The sequence below is a fragment of the Guyanagaster necrorhizus genome, assembly GCF_019112545.1.
Source record: "Guyanagaster necrorhizus MCA 3950 unplaced genomic scaffold BT62scaffold_43, whole genome shotgun sequence".
Taxonomy (NCBI): Eukaryota; Fungi; Basidiomycota; class Agaricomycetes; order Agaricales; family Physalacriaceae; genus Guyanagaster; species Guyanagaster necrorhizus.
The window spans coordinates 209242-228608 of NW_025064922.1; the positions used below are offsets into that span (position 1 = coordinate 209242).

The window sequence follows — 19367 nt, forward strand, 5'->3', positions numbered from 1 at the left end:
CAAAAACCAGAAGCGACGCAGTCAAAAATGTATGTGATACGACAGCACAAGGGAAACAAACGGGTAGCACAAGCAAGAAGGTGTAGGGAAAAAGAAACAGGCGCACGAAGGAAACAAAGGTATCTTGCCTTCCCCACCATTAACCACAAAACCGTAGCCAAAACCATCAAAACCATGAAACGCAGGCGAAGGGCCACCAACAACAACAAAGCTCATCATTTGAAGGACAAATAGTGTGCCTGTAACGGTACCAAAGCCTATGAAAACCACCGAAACGCAAGCAGCGTGCAACCACATAATAGGAAGCACGCCATTTCAACCAAAATGAGCATGAGTGTCGTGGAGCTCGAGCTCATGAAAGCCAATGAGTCGCAAGTAGTGGAGTGGCGGTGAGGGTATCGGTATGGTATGAATGGGAGCACTGTTTGTTCTCAGGATGTCAAAAACTTCAGGTCCAAACAGCCGACGGCCGGAAATAACATACTAAATCAAGGGAGGATATACGCACGGTCAGTAACAGTTATAACGGTCACTTACAGGCACCTGCCGAAATACTTTATCCACCCTTCATTTCTTCGATACGCCCATGGGTAGCTATCGAAAAGCAAGACAGGAACTCGTTCCCGCCATAGAAGCCAATCTAACGGACTCTTGAGCCGCGTCTCATTTCTGACCTATGTGGCTTGGATTCAATGGATCGTTTCATGAAATGGAATTCCAGGCTTGAGTCTCGTCCGGGCGCATGCGCCTAAGTTCGTGCCCGCATTATGATGACCTGTGTCTAGCACTATGCACGGATTCTTCGAGACCATTTCCACTGCAGAGACCGGAGAGCCAGCCATAAAGTTCACCTGGATTTTCTGCTTGGTACAATAGATTCGCTGAAGCACTTGTCATAAGGCAAAGGGCTAGGAATCTCAAGTTTCGCAGGAGTTCCAAATGTGTATAAATAATGACTAATGATTCTCTCTGCTTTTACCTTCTGGCTGTCTGGGTTTGAATATACCCCGATCACGGACAGATTGGAGTATGTCCTCTACGTGTTCGTTCGCATCACAGTGCTCAAGCCTCTGCCTTCCTATAGCGCAATCACTCAGAAGAATTTCCCCAATACAACAACCTGGCACATACCAATGATAGACCAGTTCCTCGTACTCGGAATCCTCAGCGTCTCGCACTCCACCTTCCATCCGCAGTGAAGGCTGAGGCTAGCCAGCCAAACGCGGTACATCGAGTACGCCGATGCAGCGCTCCCCTGGTCTCCCAAGCACAGGCTCTCCTCGAATGCATCCTCGTCGCTGACGGGAAATGGTGCTTGCAGCGAACGGTCATATTTCGCGTCGAAGCTCCAAGGGCAGCATGGAATGGAAAGGTATCCCGACGCGGAGTATAATGTCGACAGAACGGGAACCCACGGTGTGAGTTCGTCGGCATGGTTACCGATGATAAAGACGTCCGGTTTAAGGAAGGGATCCGGGCTGGAAGAGAAGGGATCGAAAACGTGAACGTGAAGATGTGATTGCGTCGCCACAGGGTAGTGCAACCATGACGTGCGTGCACGAAGGTCGATACCGCAGCCAGAGTAGCCTTCAGAAATGAGAATGTGTGTTAACAGCCCGTTGCCGCAACCGAAGTCGAGGAAACCTCCCGGTGGCCGAGGCCAAGGCTCACTCTCTTTCTCATTATCGCCGCCATTCTTGTATGTTTCTTTCCAAAGGAGCATGAGAAATGTGGCAATGCCGATGTCCTATCCTAACATCAGTAAGCTAAGGGGAAAACCATGGGCGTATACCACACGTGCCTCGAATACATGCTTCAACGGATCCGTAGCTTCTTGCCAAGTGTCCACCAAATGCTTGTGCCTTTCCCGCATGCTGAGATACAGATCCTGATACGCCTCCCGCTGTACTAGATTATCATGCTTGACCTTCTTTTTATAATTGGTCATCGCACCCCATCCATATCGATGCAAGGTGTCCAGTAGTGCGAGAGAAGTTCTATACAAGCGCGAACTTGGATCCAAAGGCGTATCCGGCAGCGGAAGAACCTCGATCCTCACCGTCGCTGGCTCAGCAGTCAGATAGCGGAAAGCCAAATGAGATACCGCCGGATGATAATAGGGTAGAGGCGACCCCAAAGGCGTCAACACTAATACAGATGAAGCCTTCTCCCCCTCTGAATAGAATGTGCAGTATTGCTCCAAAGCAGCATCGCGACCTGGTCGACGCGGTAACAGACGCCGACGGATGCAACGAGTCGGTTGGAAGCCGTCTAGTTGTGGAATCTCAGAAGGAAATTCGGTGTTCGTATCCAAGAGACGTTCTGATCGAAGGATAAGGGTTGAATTGTATTCCGGATGATCCACAAGCTGCGCGATGGCGATTTCGAACTAAGATAGACTAAGAATCACGGGAAGAAGCTCGACAAATATCAGATCGACGTACCAATTCCAAAGGAAAATCTGCGGGGCATGTTATGAGAGGTATCCATTGACTTCCACCATGATAAAGTGGTATATTCTCCGTTGGCGGAACGCAGGGCAGCGGTTCGAAGCGAGGGCGTGCCATTGACAATTAACGAATAATCGTAGTATTCCCCAACTGGAATACTCGATTCTCCAGAGCTACGGATGTTCCTCCCAAAGCTTCACTCATAGCGACCTGCAGACGCCAAAAACATGAAGGGAGAAAAAAAGTTAGACGGTGATTGTTCGTGCTTGTCAGTCCCCTTAGAGGTCCGGACGCCCACGTGACAGCACCTCTCTTCGCTAGCTTCCATTGACTCCCCTTAAGTTCGAGTTCCAAACAACCGTTCGCGTACTACGGAATTGCATAGTCTTGATGAAGAACGAAGAATCATACACGTTCCCATCAGAACGATGGATGCGCACAAAGTGTTGGAGACCTTTATCTGATCCTTGATCCTCCTAAATTTATACATATACCGCATACCATGCTGACCACTAGATTGCGAAGAAAAAATGTTTCATTGTTACGCAGCGAGGCACCACCTCAGCTGCAGAAATGGACTGGTCCCGCCTCGACAGTACAGTAAAATGACGGATCATTTTCGCACGGAGCGTACGGCCCCCCTGTTTATTCAGCTGTATGGGCGGGGCACCCCGACACGGAAGGCGCTCAGGGCAGCTGATTCGAACGCTGATACATCGCGAGAAATGATCGAATGGCCCATTTCCCATTCCAATTCCATTGATGGAGCGCACCGGCCTGTTTGATGGACTCCTAGATCCCTGGACTACGTGAGGAATACGAAACCGCCGTGAATTCTAACGATTCCTTGAAACTAAATAAAGTTTGTTTGCCAAGGACATTGCCGGAAAATCATTTACCCGTATCCCTTCGCTTTTCCCTTCAAGACACCATGTTGGTCTTGCCTTTGGGCGCCTAGGGCCAGGATGCCTATAATATCCATCAGATAATACTTCATCGTGACTTCTTGGCAACTATCTGCGACTGGCTGGACTCAATTTCAATGTGAGGCTCCCTCTGGATGCTTATTATTCTCCGATCGGACCACGCGGCTTGCGGCAGCCGACACTTTGCAGCGGGGATCGTCTCCAAATGCGACTTGATGCGCCGAAACAGTCCATTCCGTCACGGAAAAGCTGTATTGCCGTGTTTGAAGGCGTCTTTGCATATCATTATATGAGCATGGCGTATACTTATAAATATCCATGCTTGGCTGCAGCATCCTCACTGTTTTCTCCAAAACATTACCACCTCGACATTTACTCGACATTTCATCATGATTGTGGTTTCAAGCCATGGCGAGAAGGATGAGGAGAAGGCTAAACAGGAGTGTTCGAGCGGCTGCTGCGAGCTTAAACATATACAGGAACTCATACGCCACTATACGACGCCCGGAGTTGCCCCACCATCCGCTCGGATGATTCCCGACGTCAAAGTCGACCACAAGCCAGACTTCAGGTTATGGCATTGGTGGAAGTACGGCTGGTTTGTAGCGTCGAAGGGTGCGTCTATCTTCTTTTTACAAAGCCAATGTTTTCATTTTTGATTCCAGCGACACAAATGACCGGAGATGCGCTCATGCACACCATCTGGGGCCCCAGAAAAAAGTCATGGGGTATCCAAATGACTCTCATGTCAAGTCTCATGCGTAACGCTGGTCAACATACTGACCTCATGGATGTTGTATGTGAATTTTCTATGCTCTCTCATATAGCACACTTCTTATTGTTCATGAGCCCTCTATTCGTTTGTTTATGGGTATGGGCGGTATGGGTCCCGCCCCGCCAGACGCGCTCGTAACACCAGTCACCTTTCACGTCAAGAAGCGCCGTCTTCGTGGTATCTTCGAAGAATACGATCGCCAAGAAACAGGAAAACGCGAGCTGTCTGGCGAATGGGTCGTCGGAAAGCGCACTTGGAACCGACTCCAGACAGAGTGGAAGGCGGCTCAGATAGGTGAGAGAGGGTCCCACACTTTCGCTAAGAAGACAGAACGTGTGATGCTCTACATTCACGGTGGTGAGTGTTTGCCCTCCTTCATGCATTCCGGTGACCCTCTAACCCCTTTGAGGCGCATACTATGTTGGTAGTGCATCAGAAAAGCGCGTGATTTCTGTGCCTTTGGCACAGTACACCGATTCTCGCGTCTTCTGTAAGCCATTCTCTGCTCTGATTAACTATATTTACTCAGCGGCGTCTTCTTCAGCACTGGATTATCGACTTGCACCGGAGACGCATTTCCCTGGGCCCCTCCACGATGTTGTCATTGGGTACTTCCGTCTTATAGACGACTTGCACATCCCACCGGAGAACATTATCATCTGCGGAGACAGTGCCGGCGGGGGCCTATCATTAGCATTGCTCATGTACCTCAGAGATAATGACTATCCGATGCCAGCAGGGGCGATCCTGATGTCTCCATGGGTTGGTAAGTGACCCTCCAGACTTTTCTGCTATGTGTATGGTGTTTAAATTGTCTGCAGATCTTACCATGAGTGGAGAGTCTTGGGATTCAAACGCTCAATATGACGTTATCCCGGTATTCTCACCCAAGGACCACATGAACCCGATCGCCAATTACTTGGGAGACAATATTGACCGGTACTTGATGCATCCTTACGCCAGCCCGCTGTTCGGCGATTTCAAAGATCTACCGCCGCTTCTCATTCAGTCCGGAGACTCCGAAGTCTTGCGGGACGAGATCGCACTGCTCGCACACAAGGCGGAACTAGCAGGCGTGAATGTTCGCCACGAGCTCTATCAGGACGGTGTAAGTTTTGGTAACCTCTTACCGTCAAAACTGTTCTGAGACTTCATCCCATACCAGGTTCACGTTTTCCAAACATTTCCGTTCTTGGAGGTGTGGTCGCGCTCGTTCATGGCAATGCATGACTTTGTGCGCAATACGCTCCATCATCTCCAGCGCGAATGTCCCCGGGTTCTTGCTGACAAGGCTGAGAGATCTATGGAAAAGGAGATCGACACCCACGCGGCGCTCGTTATCAGCGCAGATGGGACCGAGACTTCGGTGGGAGTCGAGGGTGCCAAGGCGTCTTTACTAGACGAGGATGGTCATGAAATGGCAGATAGTCATTGTCTCAATTGCGGGCGTCGCCAAGATTCTACTTGGTCGTCGTCTTCGGAGACCGACGTGGAGTCTGAGGAGGAGGCTGATATCAAGATATCCGTTGTCCCACCATCTGCCGACCCTTCGCCTCCAATTACCCGGTCAAATACCGAAGATGACTCGGAAGTTATTCCTCTATCCAAGGGACTGAAGCGTGTTTCGTCTGCAACCTCTATTTCGTCCATCCTCACTGATTCCCCACCAACGTTGTCGAAATCTTTGCGGGAGCGGAGCAGGACCTTGCATCTCGCCAGTCCTATAGCCGATCGTCGGCGCCAATCGAGAAGCCGGAGCCGGAGCCCTTTCAGGAGACCTCTGACTCCGGAGGTGGCTCGACAGGTTGAGAGCTGGTCCTGGCACTTCTGGTCCGGTTAGATTATTTAATGTCAAAGGTATCCCTTTCATGATTCCATCTATTAACATATTCCAAGATAGATTATTCGCCATACTTTTATTAATGGTTAAAGAGTCCTGGAATTGTAACTTGATAAGTTTTAAGGGGTGATAGCATAGCACTCTACTCACCCCACTATTTACTAGCTTAATTAGGTAGCGGAATTTCTACCATCGTTGTATGATTGACGTCAATTTATTCGTTACATTTTTTTTTTCGCTGGGGATGGACATCGGTTCAGACATTACGGCCCACGCTGGTTGAAACGGAGCAGTTCACGACCTTGTCTTTTCAACTACGACCATTTCTCAACGCTACATTTATCCGATGATACTCACGTACTCGCTTTGTCTTCAAAGGCTGTAATGAGAATCTTGGTGAACTTTAAAAGAATTATGTTTGTCTATCAATACCTAGTCACTGGAAAGAACTGTTCGAAGACATAGCAACCCTCCTGGAGTGCCCAGTGAGAAGTCCGTCGCGAAGATCAAGGAAGTCAGAGGATTTACTGAAGTTGCGACAAACCTCGATCCGACGCGACCATCCACTATCATATGACACATTGGTTTCCCCTTAGCCATCTTGGTTTATCAAGATACAACGAGGACCACATTTTTATCGATTTCCATTATCCCTCTATCATCCTCAATTTGACCTCGGCTCATCGATGTATATAGATACCCATTCTCGAAAATTCTACTGTAGATACAAGTATATGGCCCATATGCCCACATCAAGCAAAAAGACCGTAGCCGTAGGTATGCCCAGATCACGCTGCCTCCTCGCTTCCTCCAAGTCGGGTATCCGGAACACAGGCACCTTCTTGAACATCTGCGCCTGCAGTCTTTCCCCATACAGTTTCATCTGGTCAGAAGTGTTCTTCTACGAGCACACATTGCCTCTCCAGCGTCAAGACGTACTACCTGCTAACGATGAGATTGTCCAGAGGAATCTGAATGGTCGGTTCTTTGCTTGCATGGGGATTTGGTCACATCGGCAGAAAATTGCATACATATCAGGTGTGTACACATTCCTCCACGTGATAACCCCATCCTCTCTCTCACACCCGTTGTCCGTCACCCTTGATTGCCTTTCTTTTGCCTAACCTTCTTTTCTTCCCCCCATTATTGATGACTGCTTATACCTCGCTGTATTACCAGAACCACAGGGCCTTCCAGGGAAATTCAAATATTTTATATTGCGTTCGGACGGTTGGTACCGGCAACATGGTCCCGAAGACCATGGCATGAGACTTGGTGTCGAATAGGGAAACGCCAATACAGTAACCACAAGACAAGATCGCCGGCCCCGCAGAAATGAAGAATTACACAGGCACTGTGAAAACAAATGGTACGTTGAGACCACATGGACTAGCAGAGCAGCATATATATTCGCGCCCCCGCACCGCAAAGATACGGGGTTTGCTTGTATGCGTGAGAGATCGAAACAATGGCTCCGATGAGAAATATCAATGCTCATAGGGCGATAGTGCATCTGTGCGGCCTCCCCTGTCCCTCGTAAGAATCGTGACAGCTGGTTTCAGTTAATATTTTCACGTCCCTTCTGCTCGAGGTGCAAGGTTTTGCGGCCGCACAAGAACGTAACCACTGTCCCGAGCTCGATGAACGAGAATGAAGAGCCCCATCATGCGGTGAGTATTTTCTAATCAGCCTGAATGACAAGGACTCTCAATACGGTCACCTGTGTTCGCCTGGAGTGCAATTTCTAGGTCGCAAACGACACGCGCATGAATAATTAATGAAGGTCTGTCCTCTACTCAGGTCCTCTTCGCTTGTTCGCGCAATGCTGAAAGTCTGGATCTTCTCAGACAAAGATCACAAGTGAAAAGTGCCACAGGTTGCAGCAAACACAAATTTCGGCGCCTTCAAATGGTGATGTGTTTTCGTCGAATCGAAGACGAGGACTGCTAGGTCTTCGCTGTTGGTTTAGTCTTGTTGCGATCCTAGATCATGAAAGGCGGTTGAAACCCGCAGCTGTGACTCATAACCTTTCAGCATATTCACTGACATATATGTTCTGATTCACGATAATGAAAAACACAAGTTATATTATTTGTATCCTATATGCAGCTGATTCAATGTCCAAAACGCAATAGCAGCGTCTAGATAGTAGCAAACATACAAACTTAACTTAAGTATCTTCTGGAGACTGTCAACAACCCGCACCCTTTAACTTGTTCAAAGAACGCAGCAGATTTGAACGTCAATCCCTCTGGCTTCCACTCGGCTTTCTCTTCCCCTTCTCTGTCCCACTCTTCTGCGGTTGCGCTGAACACGAGCTCAACCTTGCTCAATTCCATCTTCGACAGAACTGCATCGAGCTCTGCCCACTTGTTCTGACTCCCAGATATGCCAATCAGGCCATACTCCAATTGGACCTCCTTTAAGCACCCCCCTTGGGCTTTATGTAGCAGGTGTATGAGCCAATCTGTTAGCTCGTCATAGTTTTTGCATCCATCTGCCGCATCCCAGTGCCAGGGGGTGATCACAAGCAAACGAAGCCTGGTAACGTTTTGGATATCCGGAACGGGTATCTTTGACTCGGAGGCTCCCACTAGAAATAACTCATCCAGGTGTGTATAAGGAATCACATTGTATTGTGGGATGTTCTGCTCTGGATGGTAAATTGGGTAGGTGAGCCGTCGAATACAAGGTGGCATGGAGAGGAGTGGGAGGAGGCACATGATGGTATTCATGTCCGATTGGGTGTTGGCTGGGGTAATCACTAATTCTTCAAGCTCAAGAGAAACTTCAGACGATGAAGATGTCTCTTCATAAATGTATACGTCACATAGCGCTAGCTTGTTTAATTTGTGGAACCCCCCGAGGAAGGTGCCAAGGTTCATCACATAACAATGCTTCATCTCCAATTCCTCAACCTCAGGCCAGATGATATTAATGCCAACTAGGTCCACCTTGACAAGATGCAAGGACGTCAAGTTCTTCATCATTGCAAAGATGATAGGCAGCTGCGGTTCAGAGGCCCGGAGGGCATTTTCGCTCAAGGTAAGACTCCTTACAAGTGGCGCCACATATTGGCACTTCTCCAAGAAATTTTCGCAGCGATTGAATGACCGATGTGGGATGAAATCGAAGTGTATGGTGCGGAATAGGTGATAGCGGCTGCGGTGGACAAGTTGGCGAGAGGATAATGCGCAAGCTGTGAGAGAGTGAACATCATCGGAAAGGGCATCAACTATTTCATCCATGAGTTCCGGCAGTAATCTAGGTGTCAAAACTGCACATTGCAGGGTAGGTTGTAAGGTGGTCATGGTGGTCATGGACAAAGTTCTGGGCAGGCGCTTTGAGGTCCCTCTCTTTATAAATACCGGTGTGAGACATCCGAGAGTTTGACATTTGATTGATCAAAATTCACAAGATTCATGTCCATTCTGGTATACATCGCTAATATTAGTAGCACACTTCACATCTATCGAACCTCACGAATGAAAACTTGCTGCTTCGACCCGACCGCGTTTGTAGCGCAATCGACTCTGCTTTGGACTGCCGGCTTATCATCAATTTCAAGACTGTCGCCACCGGAACAACAGGAGCATGGCTGATCGGTTTCTTCTATACTCGGGGTCGGGGCCGCTGTACGAGAGTCACTGTGGCGGCAAGAGTCCTCGCTCCTGCGGACACCACAGTCAGGGAGACCGCAGCAACTATCGACATCACTGCTAGCCATAGTGATGTCAGGGATTCTTTCAGGTTAAAAAGACACCAAACGTAAAACGAGAGAGGGAGAGAATTGGTAGTGCAGATAAGGCTTGGCGCAGCACATAGTACGTACTCACGGTTCAGGAGTTCCCAGACATCTTACTACCTAAAGACAAACTTCTGGCTCGATGGAACTAACAAGCAGTAGCTTAGACTCGGTTAAGACTAGACGTTTTTTCATTAATAAAAAAGGCAGCTCTCGGGCCGTATTCTGGTCATGGTGATATTGCCACAAAAAATCGTTACAAGGATTATATATATTCCTGTACCAGGAGCGACCTTCAAGCAGCAAGAAAAAGCGAAGGATGAAGTTAAGATGCCACGAACCTGTGATTAATGCGAATGCTCGACAAAAGACCTTCAAAAATTGGTTTACATTTCCAAACGAGCAGAAACTGAGCCTGAGAAAACATACATACCAAGCCTACTGTACATATAAAAACTACCATCAGGAGAGCGAAATTTTGGTTTCCATGTGTAGAAATGTTAAGTGAATCCTCTACTGTCATCGAAATTCTTCTTTGCTTTCTGCTTCTTCACTTGAAAAAGCGACAAGACTGAGCAATCGCCAGCACTGGCACGAGAGAGGCGAATTCACCCAATCCAGCCCATTGAGGCTGTACGCGGATATCAACAAGGAGCCCAGATCCAAAGAGCACGGCCAAGACGTTGTACGACAGCGCCCAAGAGAGGCTCAACACGATGCGACGCCAGGTCAGACGCGACACCGTGATTGTCTCCAACAAGCCCCTCAAACCGCCGGATAGTATAACGATATCCGCCGAGTTGATGGCTATAGCTGTTCCCGACACCAGGGACACGCCAATATCTGCTTGGGCGAGAGCTGCGGTGTCATTACTCCCATCGCCAACGAAAACCACAATATTCTTTTGCTGCGGCGTTCCATGAGCATGCGCTTCGGCGTGATTCTCACTATGCTCATGTCCAGACTCGACATCGTCCTGCTCGCAGGAAGCGCTCCACGAAGTCATACGAACTATGTCCCGTTTGTCTTCCGGTAGGCAGTTCCCCTTCGCTTTGACTCCCTCGACTCCAAGCCTGCGACACACTCCGTCAACGGCCTTCTGGTGGTCTCCACTCAGAATGGACACTGTGATTCCCCGTGCTACCAGAGAAGACACAACCTCGATGCTCTCGGAACGAAGGTCATCCTCCAGTCCGAAGGCAGCGAGGAAGACGTGGTCAACTGTTACAGCAAAGACGCTCTTTCCTGCATCCAGCATGTTAACTACGCAATCAACATCTTGTACCGCGCACCAGCTAACGCTTCCTCCCCGAACGATAGAGCCATTCCAGTTGGCTTGGATACCTTTGCCCACCACAGTTTCTATATTGTCTAGGTCACTGACTGAATCAGCACCCACAGCCAGATATCGGGCCACAGCGGCCGACACAGGATGTTCTGATCCTGCAACGAGAGCCTTGATCAGCCTATTGGCGTCACCTGCAATCCATATTCCACTGGTTTCGTCAAAATTTGACTCCACCACTCTCATCTTTCCGGTCGTCAACGTTCCTGTCTTATCGAAAATGACATGGGTAACGGCGCGCGCGTTCTGGAGAGCAGCAGAAGATTTAAAGAGCAGAGAAAACTGTGACTTCTGGGATGCATTCCGTGCGTAGAGAACAACGAGGGGGACACATAGAGTGAGGGCGCACGGACATGACAAAGCTAATACCGCGACAGCGTAAGAGAGACCGTCTGCGAATGCCTTGCCTAGGGACTCATGCCTTGCATACTTGAGCACTAGCGTCCACACGCTAAACGCGATTGCCGAAACAGCCAATATAATAGGAATAACACGACGCGCAATCCTATCCGCTGTATCTTGGATAGGAGCTCGGGAGGAGCGCGCTTCTGCAGTTAAACGGCGTAATTCAGCCAGTGAGTTGTCTTGTACGGTTTTCGATAAACGGATATATAATGACTGCGGACCAAGGACTGTTGTTCCTGCAAGAACCGGAGCTCCTGGACCTTTGGTTATAGGGACGGTCTCGCCAGTAATCAAAGACTCGTCGATATCTGACGTGTTGGTGACGACAATACCATCACTTGGGATGGTCTCAGCTGCATGAACAACGACCGTGTCGTCCACTTCTAGCAATGCCGTGTGAATATCTTGAGCACTATTAACGAGTTTGGGATCAATCCAATGTGCGACTTCAATAGGAGGAGGAGTGAGGCCAACAGAGCTCCGTCTGGCTGCATTCCGTGCATAGACAGAGACGAGGCGGCCGAGTAGGATCAGTGTGATGAGCAAGGTACTCGTTTCAAAGAAGCTATCGAGATCGACACGATGTTTGGCGACATTATATCCGTAGCTGACCATGGAATAGAGGTATGCAGAGAGGGAAGATAGAGAAATTAAGACATCGGCATCTAAACGTCGGTCAACGATGGTTGCGCGTCCTGCAGCAAGAGTGATATGACCAGCACAAAATATCTGGACGAGGGACGCGAGGCCGAGAGCGATCCCACCACGAAGAGCGAATTGACTCTCGAAGCCACTGGACCACGATATGACTAGGACCGGAATGGTAAGAATTGCAGATAAAAGGAAGCGCCAGATCGAGCGACGAAGGTCAAGCGCCGCTGCTTCATCTATGACCGCCTCACCGTCGTCTTCGTTAACTGGTGTCACCATCCACCCTTGCCCAAGCAGGGCTCCATGGATATCACGCGCTAACGGGTGACGTGCCGCAGAATCGATTGTGAAGCGAACATCCGCGCGAGAAATTTTCAAAATCTCTTGTTCACGACCAAAAAGTGCTTGAAGAATGTCCAAGGCTGGGGCACCGGCGGGGGAGAAAGATACGCGGAGAGTACGTTGGCCATTTCGCAAGCTTGCAATGGTGCAAATAAATCCGGTTGCGTTTTCCACCTTGCGGCGGATAGTCTCGGGATCGATAGAGCCACTGATGTAGCTACAACTCGCTCGAGCACTGACAAAGTCCACCTATGTTCACTGTTAGTCAAGGCACTACTTGTGTCGAAATTATTTTGTACCTTTACGTCCATCACCCCGAGGCCTTTCAGTGCTCGTTCAACTCTTGGAGAACACGCTGGACAGTCCATGCCAACAACCATGAGAGTGAGAACTTTTTCCTTCCCATCTTGGTCGGCGGGTGACGTGTCATCGACGGAAGCATAATTAAGACGCTCTCCGTCGATTCCAGTACAACATGGCACTCTTTTAGCTTTCCACAAAAGTTTTAAGCGTCTTCCTCTTCTTATCGGACTCGTGCAACATGCAGCTCCGCAGCACCTGCGTCCGCGAACTTCTGTACAGCAGTCAGCACACGTTACAAATTATGGGACCCAAATTGAAAACTTGCTAGCATGAGTCGATAACCCTAGTCCTTGCAATGCAATTGAGCCTTCTCTGCTAGCAATTACCGGCTTATCATCGTTATCGTCACCCGAACAACAGGAGCATGGCTGATCGTCCTCTTGAGCCGGCGCTTCAGTTTGCGCGCTCGAAGCAGGCTTTTCAGCACAACAATTATCCGAACAGGACTCGGGGTCTGCGCCACTTGGGGTTACCGCATCATCGTTGCGGGTACCACCACAGTCAGGAGCTGCAGGGGTACCGCCACAGTCGTGGGAACTGCAACAGGTGCTGACGTCTTTGCTAGCCATGAGATCGAAAACTAACAAGTTCGAATGGAATAGAGTGAAGAATCCGAGCAACGAGAAGGGCTGAAGAGGCGGCGGTAGGGAAAAGTGAGGCCACTTGGTTATCTGGCACGTGGAATTTTAGGCGGAGCTGTATTAGAAACTTGAGCTGGCATGTTTCGGTGACCGAATGCTCCAACGAGGATTGGGATGATCTCAGACACAAGGTAGAGTTAGACATAAAGCTGGTAATCATCGATGAAATTAGAAGGACCATTGGGAAGTATCAGCGAATTTTTAAATACCCTCGGCGTCTTATGAAGTGAGATGGTAAATCAGCTTCTCTCCCGATATCGGCTTCATCCAGGGCTTTGAACTGCTTTGAACAGCGTTCTTTTCTCTATCTGCAACCTTTCTGGATCCCAAAAGAGCGAAGCCTTTGGTAACTATACTCTCCAGTCCACCCGGCATAACACGAACAGGGTTGGGCTGGATGAGCAAGTTCTTCCCATCTCTTCCCAGAAAAGAAAAGAAGGTAACAGTGAACGCTCGCCATTCAGGAGATTCCGGGAGAGTCTCCCCATTGTAGAGAATCTCGTGACCTAGTCCTGACCATGCAGCGCCATACAGAGGTGTCACATCTGCTCGAATGCCATCCTTGTTCCACGCTGCCTTTCGAATGACAGCGATCGTTCCGCCACCTTCCCTAAACGTCTGGGATATGTGTGCGGTGGTGTCATCCTCTGATAGACAGTCGAAGGCATGCGTGATTCCCCCAGAAACGTTTCGAACATGATCAACCTGTGTAGGAGAGCGGTATTCAAATACGGCTTCAACACCAAGTGAAAGCAGCTTGGCGTGATTCCTCGGGCTGGCTGTAGCGAATACACGATAGGTCTGCGCACCCGCAGAGTGCAATAGCTTGATCAGCTCGATTGCATAGAAACCGATAGACGTTGCTGCAGAAGAGATTAAGATTGAAGGAGCAGGGGTAGCTTCAGGAGGGAATGAGAAGGGACTTGGAAATGGCGCATTGATTCTGAGACGAATAAACAAAGCCTGTCTCATCAGGTCAGTTATTGTGAATATTTTGAAGAAGACTCTAGCTTTACTTGTGCGGCTGTCAATGAGCCCAGAGGCAATGTTGCAGCTTCGTCGTAAGAGACAGTACTAGGAATACGGATAGCCAAATCGACTTCGAGAATAACGTATTGCGCGAACCCTCCAGGCCGAATATTCCCGGACGTCGCTGAAGAAATATGAAACTTATGAACAAGTTGCATATATGCTAAGCTGCTGCTGCCTACCTCCCTGGAGAAGTCCCGTTACTTTATCACCAACACGCCATTGGATGGTATCTGATCCAACTTTGTCAACAATACCGGCAATATCGCTCCCTACGACACAACCAAACGCTTTGTCTGCAGGATGTGCAACGTAGAGCGCGTCGACGAGGTTCAGTGCAACAGAATGAACCTTGACCCTGTATCCCTCATGAGACTATATTTTCGATAAGAATTTGAAAGCGAAGCGTACCTTATTTCGTTAGGACCGGGCTCTGGAATAGGCAGTTCGACAACAACAACTGTATCTCCCGGGGCAATTGTGAGAGCCTTCATGATGATGTTGGTATACAACGCCCTCGATATTGTCCTTGCTTAAAATATATGGGTAGAGCGGCTGGTGTTTGACCCTAGGTCTGGTTTAAAAATGGCTCATTTAAATAGAGGTAAGCGCTCACTAATGCAGTTAAATTATAACACATCGGAGTCGGTAGAGGTAACGAAAGTCTGACAGATGCTTGGAGACATCTGGGCCACTGAATATGGCTCTGTAATGGAAGAAAAGAGAAACATAGAGAAGCTGGCAAGAAAGTGGGAGACAGGAGAGATGATCATTGGTGATTCCAAACAATAGCACAGCCACAGAAGCCTACCGCCATGCCATCATGTCAGTTTCTCTTTCACGATATCTGATCCACGGCTGACATTTTTCAGTTGCAGAGTTGAAGGAAAAGGCGACAAAAGTCAAGGATGATGGCGTAACTAAGATACAAAATACACGGGATAGGCACTCCAGGTATGAGAGCGTTTCTTATCTTCGGCTGGCAGCTAACAGAAAACCCAGTGTACCTCTTAAAAAGACGAATTGGGACCCATACACTAAGCAGCCGCCTCCACCGCCTCCTGCTCCACGTACTAGTATTTCAGCTCACCCATCAATATCTCCTCCACCTTCTCGTTCGTCGATATCTCCACCCCCACAAGCTCCAGGACGAGGAGCACTTCCACCGCCTATCAAGCGCTCAACACGCCCACCCCTTCACAGTGCTCCATCGGATTCACCTTCCGCCAGCGTCCCTTCGCTGCCTCCTCGAAGATTTCCAGCACCGTCATATCGATCTGCTTCAGCCGAACCAGAGATTGATTGGGCCAATCTTTCACTGGAGGATAAACAAGTCTTCTTCAGCTGGTTGGATGAGTTTTTCGAGAGGTCATATGGCATTCCGGCGTCATCTCAGGTACTCTATTCTTATCTTTTGGATCATCGTTTAGACCGGCTAACGTTCCCAGTGAGGCCGTCTTGCTTTTGAATTAGAATGACCGCGTGTACTGGATGACATTGGATGGCCAGTTCTCTTAGTCTTACCCTTACACTTGTCGCTTACTCGCCTCACAGTATTCCTTGTAAATCTTTAATGAATGCACTTTAACACAAAGGGGGCCAACTGTCCTGGTGCCGATAACTTTCATAGGGGCACGACCGATCTATTTAGTCAATCTGTCATTCTCGTCGGCACGTCAAACGTCACCGCTCCGGTATCCTATAAGATGTCGAGAGAAAGGTGGTTGAGCTCAAAATACAACCACAATCACGATGTCGACAGTGTTTCAACGAAAGATTGGTAATGCCTCCGTATCCGCCGTTGGCTTTGGGGCAATGGGAATCAGTGTCGCATACGGTACCACTGAACCAGACGAAGAGCGATTCAAGGTATCTGCTGCGCCCATCCTTTGTTTCACGAGCGCTTACTAGATCCATAGGTGCTGGATGCTGCATTCGAAGCGGGATGCACGTTCTGGGATAGCGCCGACGTATATCTCGATTCGGAAGACCTCATTGGGAAATGGTACGAACCGACTGACTCAGGAGAACCTTTATACTGAGTAGATGCTTGTAGGTTCAAGCGTAATCCCGGAAAACGCGATTCCATTTTCCTTGCCACGAAATTCGGAGTCACTATGCAAGGTACTCGCGGTGATCCTGAGTACGTCAAGGAGCAGTGCTATAAGTCACTCAAGAGGCTCGGTGTAGATTACATCGACTTGTATTATCAACATCGGTGGGTGTTAAATTATTTGGCCGATTGAAAATGACTTACCAAAGAAAAAGAGTCGACCCAAACACTCCCATCGAGAAGACAGTAGAGGCTATGGCTGAACTTGTCAAGTAAGTCTTCCCTCCATGAACGAGCTCCCATCTGACATTGAGACAGAGAAGGCAAAGTCAAGTACCTCGGTCTCTCAGACTGTACAGCGTCTGGTCTCCGTCGCGCCCATGCTATCCACCCCATATCCGCCCTCCAAATCGAATATTCACCTTTCATGCTTGACATCGAAAAGCCACCCCTTGAGCTCATCCAGATAGCTCGTGAGCTGGGCGTGAAGATCGTTGCCTACTCTCCGCTCGGTCGTGGCCTCCTGACAGGCCAAATCCGCTCTCGAGATGACCTTGAGCCGACAGATTTCCGCTTGACGGTGCCCAAGTTCAGCGCAGAGAATTTCCCAAAAATCCTGTCGCTTGTAGACAGGATTGGAGACGTGGCGCAGAGACATGATGCGACACCTGGACAAGCTGCGCTCGCATGGATTCTGGCGCAGGGCGAGGATGTCTTTGTCATTCCAGGGACGAAGAAGATCAAGGTTAGTTCAACCTTCACCAATGATTTGAGTTGTGGCTCATCATTCGGCTTGATTAGTACCTGAAAGAAAACCTAGGTGCTGAGTTGCTCAGGCTGACACCACCGGAGATTGCGGAGATACGACAAATTGCTGAAGAAACGGAGATTCCAGGAGACCGCTACGGACCAGGATTCTTGGAGTTGACATACGTCGAGAGTCCGGCATTGAAATGAACATGTGCGTCTCAGTAGACAAGGGGCTTTTATCCTGCTTCAACGACGCATCCACTTCTTCCTGAACAGCAACGTTCTCTGGTTTGCTTGTTGAGACTTTTGATGTGGATGGGAGGATAGTTCGCTCTATTGGTTAACGGTAATCACCAACGTATTGAATCCTGCCAAATTAGTTTAGTTCCGAGTCATTTTTATAACAGTATAGATTATGTACCACTGTCTTTAAAATATAGAACGATGGCCCCCCCTCTCAACTTCCCTCCCGCACAAAGCATCTAATCGGCGTCGCTATAGCTCGTAATCATATCATAGTGAAGATTTCAAAATGTATCAAGTCGTAGAAAACAGTACCAGTGTGTGTGCCACCAACAAGTATTAACAAATATATGAGCTAGAGGAGTCATAATAAGCGAGAAAACTCAAAGATTAGTGAAGTTCGGCTACCCAGTATTTCCCTTCGACCTCATTGCTACGGAATGTTCTATTACCTGGCAGTGTGTATAATCCTTCCAGTATTGGGTATTGGTGGTCGGCGACAACTTTGAATGTGTGCCTTTCCCCAGAGTGGTCTTTGATGACCAAGTCTCCCTGTCGGTGTTTCCCCTCTAGCGATCCTTCAGCCAATCCCCGCACATAACCTGCTTCAATACAGGGCCCCGCATACCCGTTCACATCTGTCTCTTCTGTCCGCCTGACCCCCTTCTCTAAATGAACACTATCTGACGGCAGCACCTCAGTCATGACCTGCCTCCATGATAGTCGCCAACCTTTGTTTCCGTCGCCAGGTCTAGGATAGAAGAACAATTGCGCCCGACCACACCGGTGCATCACACCCACCAGCGCAGTCCATGCATCCTCTTCAGACTGCATCTCATGGTATGCTGGTATTCCCCCCGATGACCAGAGAAGGTATGTCAATCCTGCAACTTTATCCACCGGATTTGTCGACACCCGCTTCTGCATCTCCGACAGTACGCCAAGCACATTTCCGTACATATTCTGCAGTGAAGACAGTTCCTTCTCCATCCTTGCTTGGACCTCCTCTTCCATGCCCGCACCATCACCTGTATCCCCGCCAATGATCAGATCATTACTGAACTCCTGCAGTACATGTACATCATCCCTCTACCCCCTTTAATGTCTCAAACAAAGCATGTCCAGCCACACATACTCTGTGCCCATGTTGAGCATCTCGATCCAGATCAGATCGAGGTTGGCATCCTTTGGGATCGGCACAGGCCATTCCTGTCCATTGATACGAGTCAGCACATCCGCGCGATCCTCTTCTTTCATCCACGCATGAGATATCGCTCTCGGAAATTGGCATGTGATCCAATATGACACTACCCGGTTGCTGTACAGATCCCAGACGTGTCAAGGAGGCACGTCGCGGTCGATAATCCTATTACTGACAAGTACATGTCCACATCTCCTGGTCCCACACTTCGCAGATGCATAGCTTGGCTTCGATATTAGTCAAATCATAGTACAAAAATGGGCAGAGATGGGCATAGGCAGGGCCAAAGTCGTAGTCCTTGCATATGTAGTCTTCAAGAAGGGAGGATAGGCACAGAGTGCTCGTTGGAAAATTGCATGAGATTTTGAGGGTATTGCAGAACTTTCTTAGGTGATGTAAGCATGTGGAGGGAGTCTCCAGATTGTACGGCGTTCCGAGTGGTGTTGAGCTGTGCCAAGACTCCTTCAACACCGAGGTTGGTGCAGGGAGTGTCAACGAGAGAGGATGGTAAAACAGGCTTTCTACTGGTGCAGGACCGTTGCTTGTGCACTGGAATGGACGACTCCGCTCGGCCAGTCTCGGTGAAAGCAGAGGGTGACCTCAGGGAG

At 49.0% G+C, this 19367-nt stretch overlaps 13 protein-coding genes across 13 annotated transcripts; 4 read left to right on the forward strand and 9 right to left on the reverse strand.

The window, feature by feature from the left end:
- Positions 1–653: 653 nt before the first annotated feature.
- On the reverse strand, positions 654–2773 carry BT62DRAFT_558585 (DUF1613-domain-containing protein). Its single transcript, XM_043181393.1, has 4 exons — positions 2445–2773; positions 1802–2389; positions 1132–1747; positions 654–1078 (listed from the first exon to the last, which is right to left on the reverse strand). Exons 1-4 carry the CDS (start codon positions 2565–2567, stop codon positions 957–959), a joined length of 1449 nt encoding a protein of 482 aa, XP_043034441.1. The 5' UTR covers positions 2568–2773; the 3' UTR covers positions 654–956.
- Positions 2774–3765: 992 nt separating this feature from the next.
- On the forward strand, positions 3766–5991 carry BT62DRAFT_1012167 (alpha/beta-hydrolase; the record flags this gene model as incomplete). The annotated part of the gene is made up of 7 exons (XM_043177894.1): positions 3766–3991; positions 4042–4172; positions 4226–4508; positions 4561–4641; positions 4696–4917; positions 4973–5259; positions 5317–5991. The coding sequence occupies 7 exons, from the start codon at positions 3766–3768 to the stop codon at positions 5989–5991; spliced, it is 1905 nt and encodes a 634-aa protein (XP_043034442.1).
- Positions 5992–6698: 707 nt separating this feature from the next.
- Positions 6699–7008, reverse strand: BT62DRAFT_937542 (uncharacterized protein). The gene has a single exon (XM_043187343.1). It carries the CDS (start codon positions 6872–6874, stop codon positions 6707–6709), a length of 168 nt encoding a protein of 55 aa, XP_043034443.1. The 5' UTR covers positions 6875–7008; the 3' UTR covers positions 6699–6706.
- A 611-nt stretch (positions 7009–7619) lies between these two features.
- Positions 7620–8104, forward strand: BT62DRAFT_558621 (uncharacterized protein). The gene is made up of 2 exons (XM_043181394.1): positions 7620–7774; positions 7839–8104. The coding sequence occupies exons 1-2, from the start codon at positions 7769–7771 to the stop codon at positions 8049–8051; spliced, it is 219 nt and encodes a 72-aa protein (XP_043034444.1). The 5' UTR covers positions 7620–7768; the 3' UTR covers positions 8052–8104.
- On the reverse strand, positions 8015–8747 carry BT62DRAFT_937543 (uncharacterized protein). Its single transcript, XM_043187344.1, has one exon. The coding sequence runs from the start codon at positions 8712–8714 to the stop codon at positions 8157–8159; it is 558 nt and encodes a 185-aa protein (XP_043034445.1). The 5' UTR covers positions 8715–8747; the 3' UTR covers positions 8015–8156.
- BT62DRAFT_937547 (uncharacterized protein) lies at positions 8366–9325 on the reverse strand. Its single transcript, XM_043187345.1, has 2 exons — positions 8920–9325; positions 8366–8870 (listed from the first exon to the last, which is right to left on the reverse strand). The coding sequence occupies exons 1-2, from the start codon at positions 9300–9302 to the stop codon at positions 8837–8839; spliced, it is 417 nt and encodes a 138-aa protein (XP_043034446.1). The 5' UTR covers positions 9303–9325; the 3' UTR covers positions 8366–8836.
- Positions 9326–9455: 130 nt separating this feature from the next.
- On the reverse strand, positions 9456–9919 carry BT62DRAFT_937549 (uncharacterized protein). The gene has a single exon (XM_043187346.1). It carries the CDS (start codon positions 9716–9718, stop codon positions 9461–9463), a length of 258 nt encoding a protein of 85 aa, XP_043034447.1. The 5' UTR covers positions 9719–9919; the 3' UTR covers positions 9456–9460.
- Positions 9810–10583, reverse strand: BT62DRAFT_558700 (uncharacterized protein). The gene is made up of 3 exons (XM_043181395.1): positions 10349–10583; positions 10170–10289; positions 9810–10108 (listed from the first exon to the last, which is right to left on the reverse strand). The coding sequence occupies exons 2-3, from the start codon at positions 10257–10259 to the stop codon at positions 9857–9859; spliced, it is 342 nt and encodes a 113-aa protein (XP_043034448.1). The 5' UTR covers positions 10260–10289; positions 10349–10583; the 3' UTR covers positions 9810–9856.
- On the reverse strand, positions 10287–12859 carry BT62DRAFT_982930 (heavy metal translocatin; the record flags this gene model as incomplete). Its single annotated transcript, XM_043189729.1, has 2 exons — positions 10287–12728; positions 12779–12859. 2 exons carry the CDS (start codon positions 12857–12859, stop codon positions 10287–10289), a joined length of 2523 nt encoding a protein of 840 aa, XP_043034449.1.
- Positions 12860–13702: 843 nt separating this feature from the next.
- Positions 13703–15006, reverse strand: BT62DRAFT_909483 (GroES-like protein; the record flags this gene model as incomplete). The annotated part of the gene is made up of 4 exons (XM_043183745.1): positions 13703–14446; positions 14500–14636; positions 14695–14870; positions 14924–15006. The coding sequence occupies 4 exons, from the start codon at positions 15004–15006 to the stop codon at positions 13703–13705; spliced, it is 1140 nt and encodes a 379-aa protein (XP_043034450.1).
- A 122-nt stretch (positions 15007–15128) lies between these two features.
- BT62DRAFT_558985 (uncharacterized protein) lies at positions 15129–16062 on the forward strand. Its single transcript, XM_043181396.1, has 4 exons — positions 15129–15337; positions 15385–15466; positions 15515–15908; positions 15961–16062. Exons 1-4 carry the CDS (start codon positions 15328–15330, stop codon positions 15961–15963), a joined length of 489 nt encoding a protein of 162 aa, XP_043034451.1. The 5' UTR covers positions 15129–15327; the 3' UTR covers positions 15964–16062.
- Positions 16063–16264: 202 nt separating this feature from the next.
- BT62DRAFT_1012172 (Aldo/keto reductase) lies at positions 16265–17522 on the forward strand (the record flags this gene model as incomplete). Its single annotated transcript, XM_043177895.1, has 6 exons — positions 16265–16381; positions 16432–16517; positions 16569–16730; positions 16781–16837; positions 16884–17310; positions 17367–17522. The coding sequence occupies 6 exons, from the start codon at positions 16265–16267 to the stop codon at positions 17520–17522; spliced, it is 1005 nt and encodes a 334-aa protein (XP_043034452.1).
- A 426-nt stretch (positions 17523–17948) lies between these two features.
- On the reverse strand, positions 17949–18979 carry BT62DRAFT_923663 (uncharacterized protein; the record flags this gene model as incomplete). The annotated part of the gene is made up of 3 exons (XM_043184540.1): positions 17949–18623; positions 18690–18876; positions 18936–18979. The coding sequence occupies 3 exons, from the start codon at positions 18977–18979 to the stop codon at positions 17949–17951; spliced, it is 906 nt and encodes a 301-aa protein (XP_043034453.1).
- Between the last annotated feature and the right edge of the window lie 388 nt (positions 18980–19367).

Bases quoted from the DNA above. Each gene is read 5' to 3' on its own strand.
- BT62DRAFT_558585 (XM_043181393.1), bottom strand. From the start codon at position 2,567: ATGGCACGCCCTCGCTTCGAACCGCTGCCCTGCGTTCCGCCAACGGAG. The intron at 2,390-2,444 runs GTACGTCGATCT...AGTCTATCTTAG, and splicing joins CAGATTTTCCTTTGGAATTG to TTCGAAATCGCCATCGCGCA. The intron at 1,079-1,131 runs GTATGTGCCAGG...ATTGCGCTATAG, and splicing joins GAGGAACTGGTCTATCATTG to GAAGGCAGAGGCTTGAGCAC.
- BT62DRAFT_937542 (XM_043187343.1), bottom strand. From the start codon at position 6,874: ATGAAACTGTATGGGGAAAGACTGCAGGCGCAGATGTTCAAGAAGGTG.
- BT62DRAFT_937543 (XM_043187344.1), bottom strand. From the start codon at position 8,714: ATGTGCCTCCTCCCACTCCTCTCCATGCCACCTTGTATTCGACGGCTC.
- BT62DRAFT_937547 (XM_043187345.1), bottom strand. From the start codon at position 9,302: ATGACCACCTTACAACCTACCCTGCAATGTGCAGTTTTGACACCTAGA. The intron at 8,871-8,919 runs CTGGCCTGAGGT...TATGTGATGAAC, and splicing joins CTAGTTGGCATTAATATCAT to CTTGGCACCTTCCTCGGGGG.
- BT62DRAFT_937549 (XM_043187346.1), bottom strand. From the start codon at position 9,718: ATGGCTAGCAGTGATGTCGATAGTTGCTGCGGTCTCCCTGACTGTGGT.
- BT62DRAFT_558700 (XM_043181395.1), bottom strand. From the start codon at position 10,259: ATGACAGTAGAGGATTCACTTAACATTTCTACACATGGAAACCAAAAT. The intron at 10,109-10,169 runs GTATGTATGTTT...CAATTTTTGAAG, and splicing joins TTATATGTACAGTAGGCTTG to GTCTTTTGTCGAGCATTCGC.
- BT62DRAFT_558985 (XM_043181396.1), top strand. The intron at 15,467-15,514 runs GTATGAGAGCGT...CAGAAAACCCAG, and splicing joins ACACGGGATAGGCACTCCAG to TGTACCTCTTAAAAAGACGA.